Source organism: Tinamus guttatus, unplaced genomic scaffold, assembly GCF_059628265.1.
Source record: "Tinamus guttatus ecotype Peru unplaced genomic scaffold, ASM5962826v1 Tinamus_guttatus_pri_ptg000051l, whole genome shotgun sequence".
Lineage (NCBI taxonomy): Eukaryota > Metazoa > Chordata > Aves > Tinamiformes > Tinamidae > Tinamus > Tinamus guttatus.
The window spans coordinates 1,301,820-1,323,087 of record NW_028288585.1 but is presented as its reverse complement, the minus strand read 5'-3'; the positions used below and the strand labels follow the sequence as shown (position 1 = coordinate 1,323,087).

At 36.5% G+C, this 21,268-nt stretch overlaps 1 protein-coding gene across 1 annotated transcript in view; it reads right to left on the bottom strand.

Moving 5' to 3' along the window:
- Nucleotides 1-21,268, bottom strand: part of COL9A1 (collagen type IX alpha 1 chain) — a 59,239-nt gene that overhangs the window by 11,319 nt on the left and 26,652 nt on the right. The window contains exons 16-30 of the mRNA XM_010224080.2: nt 20,214-20,246; nt 20,074-20,130; nt 19,297-19,350; nt 17,888-17,941; nt 16,186-16,239; nt 14,701-14,754; nt 13,653-13,706; nt 13,423-13,476; nt 13,276-13,329; nt 12,980-13,033; nt 11,901-11,945; nt 11,060-11,113; nt 10,905-10,958; nt 3,089-3,142; nt 2,283-2,354 (exon numbers count right to left, since the gene is read on the bottom strand). Coding sequence (XP_010222382.2) covers nt 2,283-2,354; nt 3,089-3,142; nt 10,905-10,958; nt 11,060-11,113; nt 11,901-11,945; nt 12,980-13,033; nt 13,276-13,329; nt 13,423-13,476; nt 13,653-13,706; nt 14,701-14,754; nt 16,186-16,239; nt 17,888-17,941; nt 19,297-19,350; nt 20,074-20,130; nt 20,214-20,246 — 801 coding nt within the window. The remainder of the gene's footprint in view (nt 1-2,282; nt 2,355-3,088; nt 3,143-10,904; nt 10,959-11,059; nt 11,114-11,900; nt 11,946-12,979; nt 13,034-13,275; nt 13,330-13,422; nt 13,477-13,652; nt 13,707-14,700; nt 14,755-16,185; nt 16,240-17,887; nt 17,942-19,296; nt 19,351-20,073; nt 20,131-20,213; nt 20,247-21,268) is intronic.

Here is a 21,268-nt window from a genome sequence, read left to right as displayed (position 1 = left end):
CCAGTATTACCTACCGGGAAATGCAACAATTACGATTTCAGAACTGAAGCTCAAGGAAAACACTAACGAATCTTTGTAATCAAACTTTTAATCTATGACGGACGGACGGACGGACGGAAGGAAGGAAGGAAGGAAGGAAGGAAGGAAGGAAGGAAGGGAGGAAGGGAGGAAGGAAGGGAGGAAGGGAGGAAGGGAGGGAGGGAGGGAGGGAGGGAGGGTTGGTTAAGAAGCTTCAAACTAAGTTATATTCAATCCTCCCTGTTCATCTAGCAATGATGAAAGAGACCTTTAAACCTGCAAATTTATAAGAAAGACAATGAAAACACTTCAATCTTAATACATAAATAAGGTGAGAAACTGAAGGAAATATCATGGAACATATAATAGCACACTGCCATGCTACATGGCACAGGCTCTGCCTTTCCAGCAGTAGCAGGTTTCCTCCTTACAAGGAGAAATGCTCTTGCAGATGCTACAGCTCTACTCTACCAAATGCTTAGGAATTACAAATAAAAATCCAGTAAGTATATCACTTTTTCTAGCCCTGTTAAGTATTCCATTTTTCCATCTTTTATCTTAGAATTCTGCTATAAAGCTAAAACATCTGTGTGGACAGACAGGAATCAAAGAGGAGCAAATGAATGATCTGATTAATTTCTTTCCTATAATACAAATATTTTATTTGTAAAACAGTGTATCATTTAAGAAAATTTACATTTTTTCTACTTTGTTAGAAAAAAACTCACACCATCATTAGATGTTCTTTGCAGTCTGTGCACATTCAAATGTGTATAGTCCAAAAGAATTGTAACTGCATATTGAAAAGGCTGTGACACAGCAATTTCACTCCAATTTCAGAGATATCTTTAATTCATAAAAAATATAGGCATACAAGTAGGATGCAGACATACAAACTAGTGTGACATTTGCATTCCATGAATTCAGATTCATTTTTCACATTGTTGAGCCTGGAGAACCAATACTACATTTTCTGCAGAGCTAAGTGACAGGAATCACAAAGCTCTATAACATCCAGAGTTGGTCAAACAGCATAGAAACTATTTTGTTGAAGAGCTCCCAAAATCTTGCCTTACTGAAGTTTTCCCATTACTCACACGAAAAGCCATTGATTGTCAACCTAACATAATGTTTTGGGCTGGGGCGTTACCCACTAACTCTGCTGTTAAGCAACAGAATTACCAAAAGATAAGGCTGAAATAGGAGGTGTTTTTGCTTTTGTGAAAATTAATCTGTAATATCTGTATCAGCAAACATTAAGATTACAGCTGAAACAATCTAATTCTAATCTACATTCATTCCCAAAATTTCAAGAGAAAGAACTGGGTAATATGTCAAAAAACTAAAATACTCACTTTATGATATACTGCTTACCTATTTGTAAAAAATCCTATCAAACAATGCCCAGAAATTGTTCAGGAAAGTGGTAGGTGGTAGGAGCCAAAAACTGTACCAGAAGCCGTACTACTTAACAATATAAACGATCATGTTTCAGTGCCAAGGCCTGGGCCTTGGCCAGGTACCATTTAATTTACTAGCAAAGGCAGAATCAGAGTTCTGAAACCTGTCCAAATTCTGAGAAGCAGAAGCAGCTGAAGCCATGAATGCTGCAGATTGGCCCTTCTCTGTAACATACCTGCATGGGCTCTCCGTGGGCTTCGCTGGAGTGTGAGGTGTGGGCTTTGTGTTTCTACTTGTGTGATAAGGTATCAGGTGCCAGCAGGCAGTGCCTAACATCTAACAGCTTCTGGATCAAACACAACTGTGGAAAGGAGCTTTGTTGTGAACTCTGCCAGGCATATTTAGGATTCACAACAGAGCTTTATACGCTCTCTGCAGAGAAAACCAGAAAATTTTGCAATCCGGAAAGGGAGAAAGGTTACATCATTCTGGGATGACACCAGTGTTCAACTCAAAGACTAGGGTTCAGGGATTCCAAAGAAAGCTATTTCCAATTTTTGATAAGGTTGTTTTGACTCCGTGTAAGACAGTGCTTCTCTGCAAGGCTGGATGTAGTTATTAAGTAGGAAAAATAGACACGAGTATTCTTATTTCAGTCTCTTATCAAGTTTTTTTCTGTATATTTGTATGAGCTATAAATAGTTAAAGGGCACCTAGAGTGCTACTTTCAAGCAGTTAACAGATTTATATACAAAACTAGAAATTGCAATACATTAATTGTTGTAAAAACTGCAAACAATGCTAAAATCACTGTAGATTTTAGCCATTATACTGTAGACTGTGTATATGAGCATATTTCTTACCCGGTCACCCTTACCACCAGGTAAACCTGGAGGGCCTGGGAGTCCAGGAAGTCCAATATCACCCTGGGGACCCTGTGAAAATAAATTGAGAAGATTAATTTCCCCGCTCTGTTTTAGAATGAACAGCTGAGGGCCAGAATTTTATTCCTAAAACAGTCCTAACTTGAAAAAAAAAGGACTAACTGATTCAAATTGAATCGATCCAAACTGTATCATTTTAGCCAGCATCATATGATGATTTTATTGCTGACAAACACAAAAGAAGCGGCTCCCTGGGCTTCCCACCCTCCAGCCCTTTGACTGCAGTGTGGTTCTCTTCAAAGAACTTCCTCAGCTCTTGCTCCCTGTGATTTGTGCATTCCTCTGTAACAGCAGGCCCTTTCAGCCAAGGCCTCCCCAGCGAGGCTGGGTAAATACTGCTTGAGCAGCAGTAAAAGGTGCCATTCATGGTCGGCCCCTTCGCTAGTGTCATGGGGCTGTTAGCAGAAAGACCGTCTTTCAGGGCCCCTGTTCCCTGCGTCCGCACAGCTCACACAGGAAAGTAGAGCCTCAGCTCCACCCATCACATCAACTTTAATTTCATTTTTTGAAAAAGAAGGTAAAAACTCACACATTTCCATATATTTTAAAACAACACTTGCTAATATTAGCACAGGCACAAAGGACTGAAAAAGGAAGTCAACAGGCACGCGTTTCTGCATTATTTTCAGCTCCTTACATAGATGAATAGGTAAATATAGTTCCAAAAGGTACAGTAGCTCCTGGGAAGTTAACTAAAGCACTGGAAATAGAAATACACTGCTTACCCACTTCCCTGGCAGACCTGGAGGACCCACAGGACCTGGCTCCCCTCTGCTGCCCTTATAGGAAATAGAAGGATATTGTTAGTTCCTGAAATATTTCTTGTGAACTGGAAATAAAGCCTGATTTTTTTTTTCTTAATCTTAAGTGATCCCTGTTTATTAGTGCAAAAAATTCGTATACATTAACAACACTCATATTTCCTAAGAAATGTAAATATTTCTAGGTAAGAATGACACACAATGTTTAAATGACTAAACTTATTCATTTTGATGTGTACACTCAGCGTGTATCATGATCATTGTTCATCAGGTTCCTTCATGGGAGTGCTCCTGAGACCTTTATGTCATGAAGACTTTTATTTCCTTAAGACAACTCTGAAGCATATGCTTTGCTTTAGGCTTATGCTTAGTTTCATCATTAGGCTCCCCCATGGTTATAACTAAGCGCAATTTACAAGCTCCCTACTCAAAAATAACGAAGAACAGCAAGGATGAAGTTTAATTGCTGGCCTTTAAATGTAATCTTTACTTAAAAGGCCATGATCTCACATGTACAATGGATAAATTTGAAAACCGTATGTAAGAAGTCATGCTTAAGCTCACTTAGGTAATACAGAGAGAGGGACTGTTACAGAGCAGGGGAATCTTTTAATTTCCTTGCATAATAATAATAAGCATAAACATTCGCTTAACTGGATTTTCATTTTATATTGTCACATCAGTGTTAAAACTCTGTGTCTTAATGCAACCATTTGATTATACTCTGGGTAAATCTGACATTTAGGATAATTTTCAAAGGTTGTAAACAATTCTAGAAGCAAAGTCCCTGTTTCAAAAGAGCTTGTCTCTCATAATCAGATTTTCATCAGACTTTAAGCAACTCAATGAGCTTTATGCATTTACTCTCACCCCTAAGTGTACAAACTGTCACAGCACAAGCCTAAATCTCGGCTAAGACACTTGCTACTTTTATTCTGTAAATAGATGAGTGGTGCTTGTTATAAAATGATGAAGTAACATTTGAGATTGTAAAATACAAAGGATCAGAGTTATTAAGTATGCAAATGGATAATCTGTTTTATATAGTTTAGAAATTTGGGGATAAAAAAAACAAAAAGGTCTTAAACATTCCAGTACTGCATACTGTGGAGGACTTAAAATACAGAATTTTGTCCAGAATGAGAAGGATATTGTGACATATTCAACCATAAAAGGGGATGGCAGGTTTAAAATGCATTTTACACCAGCTCATAAATGCCCCAATAACTTCTCACGCGGCTTAGGAATACTGAACTCTAGAACTCAAGAAATAATTAGGTATCCTGGAGAGAGGAGAGAATTAAATATAAACAGACTTCTCCATTCATTTCCCCTCAAATACCCTCTTCTGTTAAAAGCACTATCCTTTTAAAGAACTTTCTGAAAGTTTTTTTCAAGTAAAAAACAAAACAAAACAAAACAAAAACATGCCTTCATCTTATGACCCAGAAGATGCATTAACCTTTTGTAAATCTATTATTTAACTATATAATTCTGTACTACGACTCTGACCTGGATTTTTACTAAATTCTGATGCAGGAAATAAAATAATTAAATGGCAAACTATTAAAAACATAAGCATAAAGTTCTTATCTGAATACAATAAAACTATTAAGCAAAACAATGTTCCTTCAATAGGGACTTAGACCTTAGACCGATTTCATCTAATCAAACACTGCAACTGAACCAGTTTTGAGCCTTTTTAAATATCTCTATTAGGGCATTTCAAGATGCCTTTTTTGCTTCTTCATTCTCTATGGAGTGAGCTAGCTCTATGTGGTATGGGTAACTAGCTCAATGTCAATCTTATTCCAGGGCCATTTCACTCAGGTATCACTTGATGGAAGCTGTACAGTGTTTTAAGTTAAGCCATAGGCTGATAGGATTCTTCACTGTTCTTTGGGATACCCTTTTTATTTTTGAAAGTACAATTCCTGCAGATTTTACAGTGATGACTCTTAATTGGACGTAATCTGTCCTTACAGGTATAATGTCAATGTTTACAGGAAGTCCTGTCCTCTATTTTGGTCTTCCATGTACTTTTTACCAAATAAGAAAAGTACTTGTGTTTGAAAAAGTGCCTATAATGTGAATTTAGCATAAGATATTTTGCATTTAATATAATATCAAACTTACTGTGCTCTGTACCAACAGTGGAATCTCTGATGCACTTAATATATTTATTATATGAGTATAAACTGTGTGAGCCGAGTTCTTCAACAGTTTAACAGTATAGCTATAGGTTTATTATCTAACAAGTTTATTACCTAGGTTTATCACCTGTGCACACTGGTGAGAATAGGGTCATTCTCAGAAAATATACGCACAAAACACATTCACTAATACCTACACATGTGATATAAATTGAGGCAAAAACTGTTCATTCTGTCACTATACTAGACATAACTGTGGAAATGGAAAAAATCCTTATTTCAGTTTAAGTCATGTAAAAACAATATGATGGAGAAACTAGATTTTAGTTATATGGTAATTATTGGGTAAGAAGAGTAGATAATAATTAAAGGGTAGATAAGACAAAGTAAAATATCTTTAAAGACTCAGAAAATTAACTAGCAGAAAATACTTTTAAGAGGCTGAAAAGAATATTCTCATCTAACTTCAAGTTATCTGACAGTTTAGCATCAAATCTAAGCTGCTCTCTAGGCTCCCTCTTTATAATGAACAGAGAGGCCAAGGCACCTCCGGAGAGCAATTCAGCTCAACTAACCTGAACCTCTAACTCAGCTTAAGAAACTTCCTCTCAGAAGTCTCTTTCCAGTGGCTATATACAGAGCTAGAGTATCGAAACTAACGTATGTAGTTATTTAAACTCTAACGTGCTAATATTAGGACTATTAGGACTAAGATTAGAACTCTAACATGCTAATATTTTAACATCAACATATGTATGCTGGTCTGCATATACATCAGAAGAGTTCACTGAATTAACTAGGCAAACACTGCACCTTGAGTTAAGTACACTTAAATTGGCCAAGCTATTTTTTTCAGTTTAGAACTATAGGAAGTGCTCTTTAAGAAGAGAAACATATCAATGAAAAAATCAAGAGGGGTGAGAACGAATATTTTCTGCAAATACACCATGAGAAATTCTGTCTTGCTAAACCCACATAAATATGGGAAAAAAAAAAGCCAGTTGCATCATTAAGCAGCACAGTTAATTCCACTGATTGGGACCGACAGTTTGATGTTTAAAATTTGCTTCCTTTGGGCCACCTGCCATGATGACTGGTTTGAAAAGGATTAAATCACAAGTGAGTTTTGTAATTATTTGGATTGACCAGCATAACACAAATCAAATATAGGGTTAACTGACAAAACAATTAAAGAAGAATGGAAAATGATTTCAAAATGAAAGACAAAATTTCCATCCTACTCCAGTTGTTTTTCTGTTGAATTGGATTTAGAAGTACTAAACTAAAGAAATAAAATTGAAACTCTCTCCCTCCCTCCCCTTTCTAAGGAAAGAGTAATGATAGCCTAAAACTGTGTTTTTCAATGTATTTCAGCCTACAATAGTTGTCAGTAATAAGGTAAGAATCTCCCAACATATAAGTTTATTTTCTCCATTTTTATTAGATCCAGCTATATCGATTTCAACAACTTAGCATCTCCTTTGGGAAATTGTAAACATCTACAGACTTGTGGATGGTCAAAAATTTTGAACGATTGCTTAGTAACAATACTGTTACAGTTACATTCCAGCAGTGGTTTAATAATGAAAATAACTTTGAAATAGCATAATTCATGCTACAGGATGCTACAGAATCTTTTAAAATATATCGAAGTCTTCATTTATTCCACCATCTGAGTCACTGATGATCATTTAACAGCGCTCCATTGTGCAACTGCTTCAAAAACACACTAGCTGAAATTAAAATTTTCATTCAGAAAACATTGTTTCCTATTTGCTTCATCAGAAAAGCAGGCAAATTCTAACTACAACACAAATGTAGACATTTTATTTTTTCCCTCTAGTACAAATACTGGCCTACTGCCCATATTAAAAAAGACCCCCAAGCAAGGGGGTCTGCCACTGCCAGGCCTTACTCTAGCATTCTGGCCCTCCCATCCATGCTGTCTTTCCATAGGTGTAAGGGAAATGGGAAAGTGGAGATGATCCCTTCCTGGCTGCTGCTACACAGCAATAAGGAAAGGGGCCAGGGTTGGTTCTCCTTATTCTGCAAAAGTTGAGACTTTTCTAACTGCAAGGGTGAAGAGCTGCCCCTCCTGACTTCTATCACAGAGTCTTCTATTAGCAAGAGTGGAATGGAAAAACAGTAAAGGAGGAAGGAAGGAATTGAGGTGAGTGGTAGGAAAGACAGTGGATGATTCAGAATAGGAAAGGAAAAGATAAGGAAAAATACCTGAAGAGCAACCATAAAATTTGCAGACTTTGAAAGTGTTATGAAACTTTGGCAAATGTTAAGTCTGTGACAAAAAAAAAACCACTAAATTTGTAAGAATTTTCTCTTTTGAGTAATTATAAAATATTCTCTCAATTTAGTTTCAAAATTTTTAGATTTAGAAGTCTTAAAATGATAGAGTTTGTAACTATTTAACTGGAAGGCCTTTTTGCTGTTGTTTTTGTTTTTTTCTGTAAGGACAGAATCCTAAAAGCACAGCTTGAAATTCAACTTCGACATATGCATGCTGCAAAGGAGAAAGAAAAGATTCTTTATTCTGCCTTGAAAATAAATACAAACTCAGTTTTGACCAAAGCTCATAGAGGTTCAATTATCCAAACTTTTTCCCTTCCTGAACATAAAATCCTGACCCTTCCAGTTTTCTGCGAAAAAGTAACATCCCTCCTTTGTTCCCACAGGGAAAACACAAAGACATTCCAGCCATATGATGTTGTCTATAGTCTTGAGCAGAAGGAAGCTAAACACAATTATTTACAATTCTTCACAACTTTAAGGGATGAATTGTTGCTTGATGTTCTACTTGCAAGTTTATTTTATTATCAATAATTGATTTTCTTTCTGCATTTTGCATTGTCTGAAAGATATTCCCGTGACTATTTATGTGCTAATGTTTACATGTTTTCCTTTAGCACTTGTAATGAAAAAGAAAAATCAGTGCACTTCTTTGTAACGGCTAATTTTTCTAATATGGGGCATAAGCTTTTTGACAAAGAGAATAAAGATAAGATATCCAGCTCTCTTGCTGGCACCTAGAGTGGCAAACAGAAAAATCATCGTATTTAACCTACATTAAGAGTTTTTTCTGTCTACAAGGTTGTTCATAATTAACCTAGCATGTCAACTCCTGTTTCTATGGACTGCTGATTTTGTAATTTCATGTTCACTTTTAGAGGATTAAAAGCATAGTTTAGCAGATTATCTTGCATTATCAGAGTGGGCAATTACTTTGGTCTAATCCATTTATAACCTGTTATAAGCATACAAAGTATCAACTGAAGGAGCGCAAGGCTGTGAAAACACTACCTCCAGCACTTTGAAATACAAACATCAAAAACAGTTGTTTGTGAGTCAGGGTTAGGGGAGACTGAAGATATTGTAGTGAATATATGCTCACATTAGCTATTTTATACTACTTGCAGGCAGTTGTGTAGGCAGCAGTCATTCAAAGATTCAATCTAAAATAAGTGTGTGATCTTATGTGCATATTTGATGCATTTAGCACATAATATAATGCTAATATAATAGGATAATGCAAGCCACAGAAGAAAAGAGAAGAAAATTAAGTCTATTTATTGACTGACTATTGCTGCATATTTAAAGATACAGAACAGATAATGCAGAGAAGGTATTCCTGAGCCATGAATATATGGCTTATGAATATAACCCTATCAATAAATCCCTAAATGCTGTATGAGACTGTTCCTATACCTGTTTGAGCAAACCACTTATGTCAATATATGATAGCAAAGCTCAGGAAAATTCAAGCAAGTATCCCTGGAATATCCATGACAAGAAAAGCTTGCAACAGCAGTCGGTTATCCAGCCTAGAGCCTTGTGAGCAGCGAATGTCATCAGACTGAATGCTAACATACGAAATTTTTCTTTGAATTCCTGACCTCCATGATCAACCTCCAGAGTAGCATTAACGGTCAAGATAGGTTGACTGTGTTCAGAATACTGTGTTCAGTTAGATATATTTATCAGAACACTGTGTTCAGTTTTGGGCCCCTCACTACAAGAAAGACATGGAGGCACTGGAGTGCATACAAGGAAGGGCAGTGAAGCTGGTGAAGGGGCTGGAGCACAGACCGTACAAGGAGCAGCTGAGGCTGGATTTATTTAGCCTGGAGAAGAGGAGGCTCTGAGGAGACCTTATCAGCCTCTACAACTACACGAAAGGAGGTTGTAGTAAGACGGGGGTCGGTTTCTAAAGTAACAACCAATAGGACAGAGGAAATGGCCTCAAGCTGCGCCAGGGGAGGTTCAGGCTAGATATTAGGAAGAATTTCTACACGGAAAGAGTAGTCAAGAATTGGAACAGGCTGCCCAGGGAAGTGGTGGAATCACCATTCCTAGCAGTGTTCAAGAATGGTGTAGATGAGGCACACAGGGACATCGTTTAGCAGCTATGGTGATGAAGGGTTTACGGTTGGACTTGATGAGCTTGAAGGTCTTTTCCAATCATAATGATTCTATAATTCTAAATTAGGGCAGCTGCAACTCTAAACAATGCAACTCTAAACAATGCCAAGCCAACTCTAGAGTTAATGAGAAAACTAACTGTACCTAAGCTCACCTTCTGCCACCCCAGGCATGCTTCAGGAATAACTGTCCTTTGCCTTCAACATTGAACCTTAGCAAATGACATTAGCTTCCCAACTTCACTTTCCTTAAGACAACTTAGATTTACTTTCTGCAGTGGGCTGGCTGTCCAGCAATAATTCCTCCAGTCATACGAATCCTTTTAGTGTTGAGTAAAACTTTCAGGAAAAGAAATTAAAACATCAGTGTTTCTAAGTGTAGATAAATTTGATATTTATAACATTACAATGTGTATTGCTCTATACAGCTGTGCTATACCATATATATTGCTATACTTATCATTATGGCTACATCCATATTGCCAACCAGGAAGTGTCAAGGCCCAGAGCTGAGCAGCATCTCACCATCACCCATGGTAAATTGTTAGCATGGTTCTGCCTAACAGCTAAGGAATTGCCTCTAACTATTGTCTTTACTAGGATAGACAGAGCAAGCTTTTCCCTACACCCTGCCTCACTTTTCACATTACCTGTATTAGAAATAAGTCCTATGTGACTCCCTCCCCCTCAAAAAAGAAACATTTACTGAGTATTTAGTACAAAGTTTAAAATCTTGTAATATACAGTCTCAGCTTTTTTTTAGAGGCTAGAACCGCTACAGCAAAGAGTGTAATCTATTGGTAGCTTAGGCCATTAAGCTTTTAATCACAGCTGGCATGAGTCAAACTATTGGAGTTGAAGAACATGAGTTTGGTTCCTGCTTTCTGTCTATTCACAAACCATCCTCATTCTCTTGAATTCCCTTCCTTTAACTCAGCTTACTGAAAAATGAAGGCTAAAAGCTTTAGAATTAATCAATCAAAGCCAAAAACAGTTTTGCAACATGTGCCTCTCTGGATTTTTCTGTAGGCGTATCTGCTTGGTACAGGACAGCATTAGAGAATACCTACTATTTTCCTGAATAACTAGCACTTGTGCTGAATAACATTTGCATCTCATAACTAGTTCCAGCAACCATAACTCGAGACACTGCAATTCCAAATACACCTGGTTAGAAATACATTCAATACTTACTGGTGGTCCCCGGGGTCCTGTTGGCCCTGCTTCTCCCTCTGGCCCCTGTGCACCCTGGTTTGGGATAGGAAAGACACAAAAAAGTTGAAAAGTGATTCTTTGTGAAGTGCAAAATTTTTGTTTTTCTAGGTATTTAAAAGCAGAAATGATCTTACAGGTTTGCCAGAACTTCCCATCGAGCCTGGCAGGCCAGGAGGACCTCTATTACCCTGGAAAAAAGATGAAAAATATCAGTATAGTTTATCATTTACTTTTAAGATAAAAAAGAGGAAATCATTAGACTTTTTTAAAAATAATTTTTATTCTTTTTATTTCTACTTTCTTTTTTGTTTTGATTTTATTTTTCACTTTACTTATTTATTTTCTCTTTTAAAATATTTATTTATTTTTCTATTCAATTTCTCTAAAATCAGATTCCAGTTCTTTTGCTATGTATACACTGACAAATACCAAATAGTGTTAATGGTTGCTCTTTAATCACAGGAGAGGATAGCATCATCCATACTTTCCATCACCGTAATTTAAGTTGAAATTCAGATTTCAATCTATTTTTATTTTTCTGTTATTTAAAACTGTTTCAAACATTTCGGTCTGAAATATTTCATAGTTTCAATCATATGATTTTTTTAAGCTTAATCAGAATTTATGCTGCAATTTGATCCAACGTACAGATTATAATCTTTATAATTCCATCAGTTTAGTACACCTATAAATATTATTTTTGCTAAGAGCTCACTCACTTCTAATGCTACTGATGTAACTGTGTCACTTTTTAACAATGTGGTACTTTTTTTAAAAAAGTTATTTCCTATTTAACGTCTATTACAGTCACCAAAACCAGATCCTATAGTAGAAGAATCATGAAAAATCTTAGGTGGTGATGAATATATATATATTTAATTCTTCCAACTAAAGATTTATTTCTACCACAATAGAAAATTAAGAATATTTCACTGAATAGAACTTGATAAGAAAGTAAATACTCAGATAATTTACCTTTGGGCCAGGAATACCTTTCATACCTGGAGAGCCTGGTAAACCCTGAAAGAAACAACATATCACAGTGTTTGTTTGCTGTTAAAAAGATTAGAAATGCTGTAAAAATTATTTCCCTTGACAAAATAATAAATTTATTTTTCTAGTTCTTCTCTTTGTTATTGATACACTTTTAGCCAGTGGTGCAGCAAACTTGAATTCTTTCCATTTACAAAGTAATACATAAGGAATACTATTCTATTTCATAAATTGACAAAAGCAATAAGGTATGTTGGAGCCTTTTGCTGTCTTAAATCAGTTTAACAGATTTTTTGTACACATTTTATACCTTTCTCACTTCTGTTTAACAGTTCCTAGCAAGAATGTTTTTGGCATTTTTTTTCCCAAGCAGAACTCATTTTGTATTACAAGTTTACTTCCAACTCTCTTTTAGTGCAGCTCCTTCGATATATCCTTGCAGTAATTATTCCTGCAGTGTTTCAAAACAAAAGCTATTTAGTTCTTCATAATGGGCACAGCTTTCACAAAACATTCAGTTACTATAAGAGGATTAACCCCGAAAGCATTCTAAGAAGCACTAATTCACCACAACCTCACCACGGAGCAGGGGTTCACTGGAGCAGTAAAAACCATGAGCGTGATGCATTCCAGATGTTCTGGACTAGCAGAATATCAAAAGGAGTCCATCTAAGGTGTGTTAGACAAGCAGGTTGGCTCCTCCTGCCAAATCTGGGTATCATTTTGGCCTCTCTCAACAGGATGAGACAAATTCTCATTGTGGGGACACACCATTATATACAAAAGGAAGGAGAATCTAGAAACTCTAACAAAAACGTATGCTGGCCATAACTCTTATATGAGATGGAGGTCTTCACCATGCTACCATGAGGAGTTTCAGGCTTTCATGCAAAACAGTTTGGAATATACATGCCAGAATCTCTCCTTGCATTTATTTACTCTTCCTGGGCCTTTTGCTTATTTTGTTCACTAAATTTACTCCAGTGTCAGGGTCAAAATAGACCCATATCTCACCTTCTTGAACCTTATCTCACTATCAAGGTAAAATACTGGATACTTACTGGCAGTCCTTGAAGCCCTGCATCACCTGGAGCACCGGGCTTTCCTGGTTCACCCTGAAAAATATTTTAAGTAGCTCTTTATGCAAAAGAAGCATAAGAAAAACTTCATTTCTGGAACACAGAGCTGTTGTGCTTTTGTAAGTGGAAGATGGGCAAGTTCATTCAATTACCCTAATAATGTGCATAAAACCACAGGAAGTAGCATAAATAAAAAAACTTGCCACAAATACATGAACAAACTAGGGCACTATCAAACTGGCATATATTAAATTAAACATATGCCAACTGCATCTTACCTTTGCTCCAGGCATTCCAGGAATTCCTTCCCGACCATCAACTCCTGGTAAGCCCTTAAAACACAAAAAACATATTATTGGAGAATTTCTCCCAGGCTATATAAATTAGCATGCTACAAAGCAAATTAAGGAATGAAATCTACATACAGACTCTCCTTTGGGCCCAGGGAGACCATTTATTCCTCTTGTGCCTTGAGGACCCTAAGAGTAATAATAAAACATGAAAATAGGCATGTGGAAATGACAGATGCAAGAAACATCAACACTTATTCAGAGATGCATTCGTTATGTTACTTGAAGCAGCACATAAACATACAGCATAATTAGCACTCTCCACGTTTTCAAGCACACACAATTTGAAATTTGCTTGTGCTCACCCTTTCTCCCTTTGGACCTGTCTCTCCCAGTGAGCCTCTTTGTCCTTGATCCCCCTACAAGCAAAAAAATATCTTTTAGCAGTAAAACCACAGTAAAGTTAGTTACATTTATTAACTAAAAACTCTGGAAAATAAACAAAAATAAGAGTTCACCCGGTGCACAGAAACCATTGGTGGCCTCTTTGATCCCGTTGAGGTCCAAATTCAGGGTGCACTGGGCTTCACAAGCTGCACAGAGATTCTCCCAACCCCCACAGAAGGTTTATTTTCCCTACAGGAGCGCTCCCAATGCTCTGTGGCCTTACCACATACACCCAAGTCTTCATTTAGACAAAGGTTTAGCAAACCTGAGCCCACAATTCCCTTTTGCACCTGCTGTCTCATGGATTGTCTGAGCACTGCGTGTCTAGTGTCTGCTGGGAATCTTGGCAGCTTTGGGAACGATGCTGTTTAGCTGCTAAATCAGCTGCAGTAGCTTCCTCAAAAGGTGCTTTAACCAAAGACAGGTAGAACTCGGGGACAACCTACATAGCATCTACCCACACACCATGGAGGTCTGTTTAACTGAGGACAATTCTAAAAGAGCAGCTGGGAGCTCCAGATGACAGCTGTGTTTTAAAAGCCCAGCTAACCATTCCCTAGAAATCCAGCCATGGCTAAGCACAATGATACGCTGCTCTCACTGCTCTAACCCACACAGCTCTTGGCTATTCTTAACATCTCTTCTTAGATAGTAAATTCCAGCCTTGCGAGATAAAAAACAAACAAACAAACAAAACAACCTTACAAATTGCAATTTTGTTTTGTTCCAATGAATGAGTACTTTCCAATAAAGCAAAGAAAACCAAATAAACAGAACACAAACATACTGAAAAATTCCAAACTAATGCACAGAAGCACTTGAGATGAAGAGGTTACAAGAGGTTCTGGACTTCGTCTGCGGAGAATAGCAGATTAATCAGGCCTTGCTGCTCTACAGCATTAGAACATTTTAGAACATAAGTGAGGAGATGGTGGGAGGTGTTTGGCTAACACACACTCTACTTACAGGTGCTCCAGGAAGGCCTTGGGGACCAGGATCACCATCGAGGCCACGAGCTCCCTAACAAACAAGGAAATAACACAAGATGTTAAAAATAGAACTGACACACTAACAACTTGCATTTCTTCCTAGTTTCCTGGGAGCTGCAGCTTCTGCTACAGCTCAGCGTTTCAATTTTTTTTCACATACTTTTCAGTATTTCCTTTTCTTTTTTATAGGAGTTATAAAATCCAGTAATTATTAACTATGACAAAATGTAATCCATTCACCAGTTCATCCTCTGTCAAAGCTGCCTGCACAACAAGGCCAGAAATCTTTTCATGCTATTTCAGAATATGTTTACGTTGTCTTTTACTAAAACTGTTTCCTTCACAGAGTAATAGCATGCCGCAAAATGTGAATGAAAATCATAAAGCACAGTGCCACTGTGTTTTTATTACATGTGTCTCAAGCACACAGCCATATAATTGCTTTCCTATATATAATTTTAAGTGAAGGAGAGCAAAAAAAGTATTTTCAGAAAAAGTATTTTCAGAAAAGATTTCAGTCAAACAGAAGTAGAGAATATTTCAAATGGATAAAACATGACACAAATGTAGGGAAATAACAACTATGAGACTCAGGGGACACAAAGAAGGCCAGAAAAGCAAAATAGTGTTTTAGTAGTTTAGTAAATGTATCTGAGAGTTTAGGAAGGGTAAATCATGGAAAGAATCATTATCAGGACAAAACTGATGTTGTTTTCTGAAAACAGGTCACTAAATAAGGTTTCTGTGATTTTACTTCTGGAGAATCAGACAAGGGTATGATTGCTGCATTTGGTTCCTTCCAGAAATTTTGACTATTTAGATTTAGCAAGATCAGAAGAGTGGAAATGCAGCAGTCAGCTTTGATTTAACAGTTTGATGAACATCTGGAAAACGACCCAGTGAAGCCAGAGCCCGTATAAACACGAATCCCACCGGCAGCAGTTTCAGACAGGAAAATGCCAAGAGGAGAAAGAGTTGAGATGACAGTGCAAGTTCTCAATAGTTATCCTTAGCAGGACCTGAGACAGGGTAAGTAAAAGGCTTCAGGAAATGCAAATCAGGGGAGGGAATATATAAAAATCTTAGTTGTCATTAAAATATGTTACAGTTCATAGTTACTATAAATATTCAAACGAAAAAACTTGTTACCTTGCTAACCACATATTGACATACTTGCCAAGTTACTATAATCCCAAGGATCAGAGGAAATCATGGGTAAGTGGGAAGAATAAGTATACTTCAATGAAATGTGATGCATTTGTCAGAAAGACCAGCTGCCTTTCCTCCTGTCCAAAATACTGTAGCTATGGAAATACATCTAGCAAGAAGTAGGAAGTTCATTTAAAGGGAGAGAGGGAGAAAAATTTAAACAAGATTTAAAACATTCAGGAGGTGGATGTTTTTGTACCGAGTCTATTTAATGGGGGCGGGGGGGAAAAAAATTAAAAAAGGTAATACTCACTTTGGTGCCTTTAGGTCCCATTATACCAGTTATACCTCTGATGCCTAGAATGCCCTGAAAATAAAAAGTGTATTTAAATCATACTTCAGTCTTTTTATCAGAATCGTGCAAGGTTTTGGGCTGGAGACTCCTTAGAGTTCTATATGCCCTACGTTTATTATAGTACTTTCTTAGTTTAAAAGGAATAATCCAGCTATTTCTGTATTAGAATATTTATCTTATATGGCAACTTTATATTTTACTAATGTAAGAATTTTTTAAAGACTAACAAAACTATCAGGTTGAATGCCACAACATGTTTTAAGGACTGAAAAACATTCATTTTTCTTCTTGAGAATCACAGATTTGAAGATATCTCCCTGTGCCGTTTGCATAAGAGACAGAAACATGAATGCCAGATTCACAAGAGGTCTTGGTTGTCAAGAAGAGTATGGGATAGATGCAGGAAATAAGGACCAAAAGAACTCTAGAGTAGATAAAAAACAGGTATAGAAACTTAACCTAGCATAGATAAAACCTGCTCCTAAATCAGATTCTAGATGGTCCTTTTATTTGTTCTTAAAGGAGCTGGATGGAACTTTGCACAGAACATTTAATGCTTCTTTTGTTGGTGAAATGATGAAATGATTAATGCATTAAAAAAAGAAAGAAAATGAAAATGACATGGGTCTTTAATTGCTTTTTAATTCTAAACTATTATTTCACAATGATTAGAACCATATAAGAACTGACCAAACTGTGTCAAATGAATAGGTCTCCACAGGCCTTTCAGGCAGCAGAAAAAGGCATTTACTTTACTTGTAGAAAGGCACCAGGGATGCTTCATTCAGCATCAAAGATAATGATTACATCCTTTCCTTTAAAAAGTCCTTACTCCTTCTTTATCTTTCTCTAGTCCTAATCCAGAGTTTTACATTAAAGAGAATTCTGTAATTTAGGATTTGAATGCCATGTGCATCAAGATAAACTCCTGTATAATATCACCTCTGGATGCCAATGGCACTACATAAATATTTTGAAAAAAAATAAGACCCTATCAGAAAATAAACTCTAGAAATAAAATACACTATGGCTAAGAGCTGTGCCTGTTTCTCTTACTGAGAATGACCTCACTTCTCCCATTCCCTATTGCCTGAGGAGGCTTATGCTGCAACAAAGATATTAAGTAAAGCCAAAGAAAACAACTCCAAAATGATAGGTAAGATTGGAGGCTACTTCCCGGACAGGCAAAGGGACAGAAACCTAAAAAGATCTGCTCTTCAGTGTCAGACACGTCATTGCCAGATCTCAGCAAAGACTGAATCCCGTAGTTAAATATGTTTAAAATATAAATACTATCTTTGCAAAGCTGGAGTCACAGTCATAAAAAATCTATAAAGGAAAGCCAGAAAAACCTATACAGTTTGCCCGTTTTCTCAGTCTAAGGAGAACACAGTATTGTGTGTGTATATATATATATATATATATATATATATTATATATATATATTTTAATGAGTCTTTCCCTAACCTTTCTGATCTAAATATTTCTATGTGGTACATATTTTTTTCAGTTGGAACTAAACAGTTCTGTTTTCATATAGGCAATATGACAGAATTAAAGGTAGGTATGTTCAATTTTTATAACATACATTTGCTTACAGTGAGAAGACAATAGATAGGACAAATAAACAGGTAGTGCTAATTAAGAGGAAATACTTTACTGGAGGGCCTTGAGCTCCAACTTCACCAATGGGTCCTTGGTCTCCTTCTTCACCCTGGGAAAACAAAAGGAATACATCTGCTGCCAACCCATAGCATGGATAACGCTCTGTCATCCTAAAAGGTAAATTTACTGCTTACTGACTGTTATCAGCATGTCTTCCTTGTAGAAAATCCTAGTGAAGTCAGGTGATATTCCCAGAACATAGACAGATCCTAATTTAGTTTCATATTGCTTTGTCTTATTAAGGCAAAAGAGCAATTTCAAAGCAATCCTAGTATAAAGTAAAGATATTGTAGGTTTCTTTGGTCTTTTTAAGAGAATGAAGCTATGATAATACATGTGAATGGATTGGATATGTCAGTAGCTCTTTACCATATCAGCACTCCCTGTTTCAGAATTTTTTGAAATTTAAAATAATAACTAGTGACCTTATCTGTCCAAACACCAATTAGATATGGCGACAGCCTCACTCATACAGTGGCAGTACACACTACCAGAACTACATTATTTCCTGCCAATTTAAATTGCATAGAGGGATTTTGAAGCAGCTCAACCTTCAGAAAAAAAGAGGGAGGCGGGGGGAAGTTTCTTTGAATAAATTAGTATTCTTCTCAATATACTCAGGAGTAGAGAGTTGGCTTTTTGCAAAAACTTTTCTCCTACTTTCAAGGTGATCTAATATTCCAAAAGGTTTAGAATGTCTATGCAAGAAAAAAAAAGCCCTGTGATGAAAACACTGAAACATGGACCACAGCACTGCAAAACTCAATTTTCCTTATAAATATCTCAATATTAAAAAAGATAATTTATTGCAAATATCCACTTTTCTTATAAATGTCAATTCAGTTGAAAAGCCTTTAAAGAAGCACATAGTTCAGTCTTCCAGCTGAATCATACTTGGCCTCTTTATAACTATTATATTTCTTTGCTTCTAATCTTGCCTAAGATGAGAATCTTATACTGTGTCCTTTCCCCCTAAAATACATTTTTCCCTCTCACTCTTCCTTGCTACTCAGCTGTGACACAGAATAATATCCTTGGTAAATCCACAGAATTCTTTTGTACCTAATCTTTGGATGATTTCTGATTAATAAATCTCACTTCAATTCTTGCAATGAGTTTCATAATAATTGAAATTAAATGATCAAAAGAAAAAGCAAAAGGACTACTGCTGTCCTAACTTCTGTGCCAGAAAAAATATAGAGAAATTGGGAATGAATAATAGAGATGTGTCTTTTGTTACTGCAGAGTACTATGATAAGCAGTATCTCCTCATGCATCCTGGAAAACAAGCAATGAAGTGTTCTGAGAATTATTTAGTTGCTTTGAAGACAAGGCTAAACTACTACTAGCTTGCTAACAACTATAATTTCTCCTTCTTTTTGTGTGCATTTTGTTTTTTCTTACCTTATAGCCTTGTTTTCCTGGTTCACCGGACTCTCCTTTTGAACCTTTCTGCCCCTAAAATAAAAGTAAACAAATACAAAATAGAGATTATTCAAAATTAAAACACAGACTTTTGCAAAACAGATACTCCTTAGAACTATCTTTCTGCCCCTGTACAAACCTCATTTGCCAATGCTACCTCATCTATCTAGTTCACACTGCACATTTAAAAATAAAACAAAATAAGCAGCACCAACGTCCAAAAGATCTAACATGTTCCTAGATCTAATATTTCACTATTTCAAGACAGATTACTACTACTTTTCAGGTAATCACCTAATGATTTTCTCAGGCCAATAATATTCCCAGAAATCAGGCAAAGAATACATGGAAGATCTCAGATAAAATGACACTCAAAAAGTGTTCATTTCAATTTCAATTACAGGTCTTCTGTGGAAAGAAAAAAGGACTAAGGATCTGGGGGAGTATGTAGAGTTTCGGGGTCATCAGATTACAAGCATTCTGGAAAGTGAACATTAGCATATTCTTAACATATTATTCTGAACATATTCTAATCCTTTCAACATCATATAAATTTTACCCTAAAGATTATAGAAATAAGAGATTTCAACCACTGGAAAATATTTTGACAGAGCTGAAGTAACTGTAAGCATCCACACTGATGCATTTATTGAAAAGAACAGTGAACTGCCCATCTGTCAAGCCAGCAAGTCCCCTCTCTTGTGCTTTCAGATAGTATCTCTGTAAAGAAAGTCTTGAAAAAAGAGATTCTCTTACCTTCATTCCCATTAAGCCAGCATGTCCTGGGCGACCAGGTGGACAAGCATTGGGACACTGAAAAGCATCCACATAGTTAGTACCACGTAGCCGGGATAAAGCTGTCTGAGATGATGTTAAAATGAACACAAGCATCTTACCAAGGGGTCACCATCTTGCAGACCAATTGTTCCCTAAAGTAAATGAAATTATCAAAGTCAGTAAAAACAAACAAACAAGCAACAAAAACCCAGATCTGACCAATGAGACAATACAGCAATGGAAAGCAGAAATTTTACTGCATGAAGCTGGAATCAGAAGTACAATTAACCGAAGGTATTTTCCATATAAAGAGCATCTAACATCTAGGATTTTCCAGGTACCTGCAAAAGCCCATCCTTTAGCTTTGATCAACTCTCCTGATAAATTAAGCTTTTATTTTATAAGCTACATAAAACAGATATTTCTACTAAATATAAAGCAAATATATTTGAGCTATAAATTCAAACTAGAGGTTATTCAGGAATTCAGATTGTCTAAATGTTTTTCAGTTATCAAGACTTATCATTTGTCTTACTAATATATCTGTAATCAACCTGATGGCCAGTTGCAGCAAGGCTTCATACTACTTCCACAAAAGGGTATCCTTAAGCCTTTCATTCAATGAAAACTTTTTTTTTGAGTTTCACTATTTAGAAAAGTGTGCAGAAGGAAAAAAAATAATTCTTTGCATTATCCAAATACGCAGATTCAAAAAGAACCTAAAACAATTTTTCTGTAAGGATATCTCAAAAAAACAACACTACCATCCATTTCAAATCAAGATTCCAATCTCCAATCTTTATACAGAAAATAATTTTATTAGTATTGATAGATGAGTGATATGTGTGTCCATTACCAGAATTGCAATGGATTAGAGATCTGTGTATGAAGAGATGAACTCAGTGCAGGGAAGTCCACTTCTCACACTAAATCAAACATATTTCCTGGAAGCTAATTTAATAATTTAATAATTCCTTGGGAAGTACAACAAGGAGAAATATAATTTCTCAGTAGCACTTGGATCAACTAAGCCCCAGTGGATGGGACATGGCCAGTTCTAGAGGGAACCACAGGGCAGCGCAAGGCGTAAGCCTGTTGCCCTTTCCACAGCAGGGTTTCAAGGAAGCAGAGGCTGTTTTGGGGCTTTAATGCCATCAACTCTGGCGGAACCATG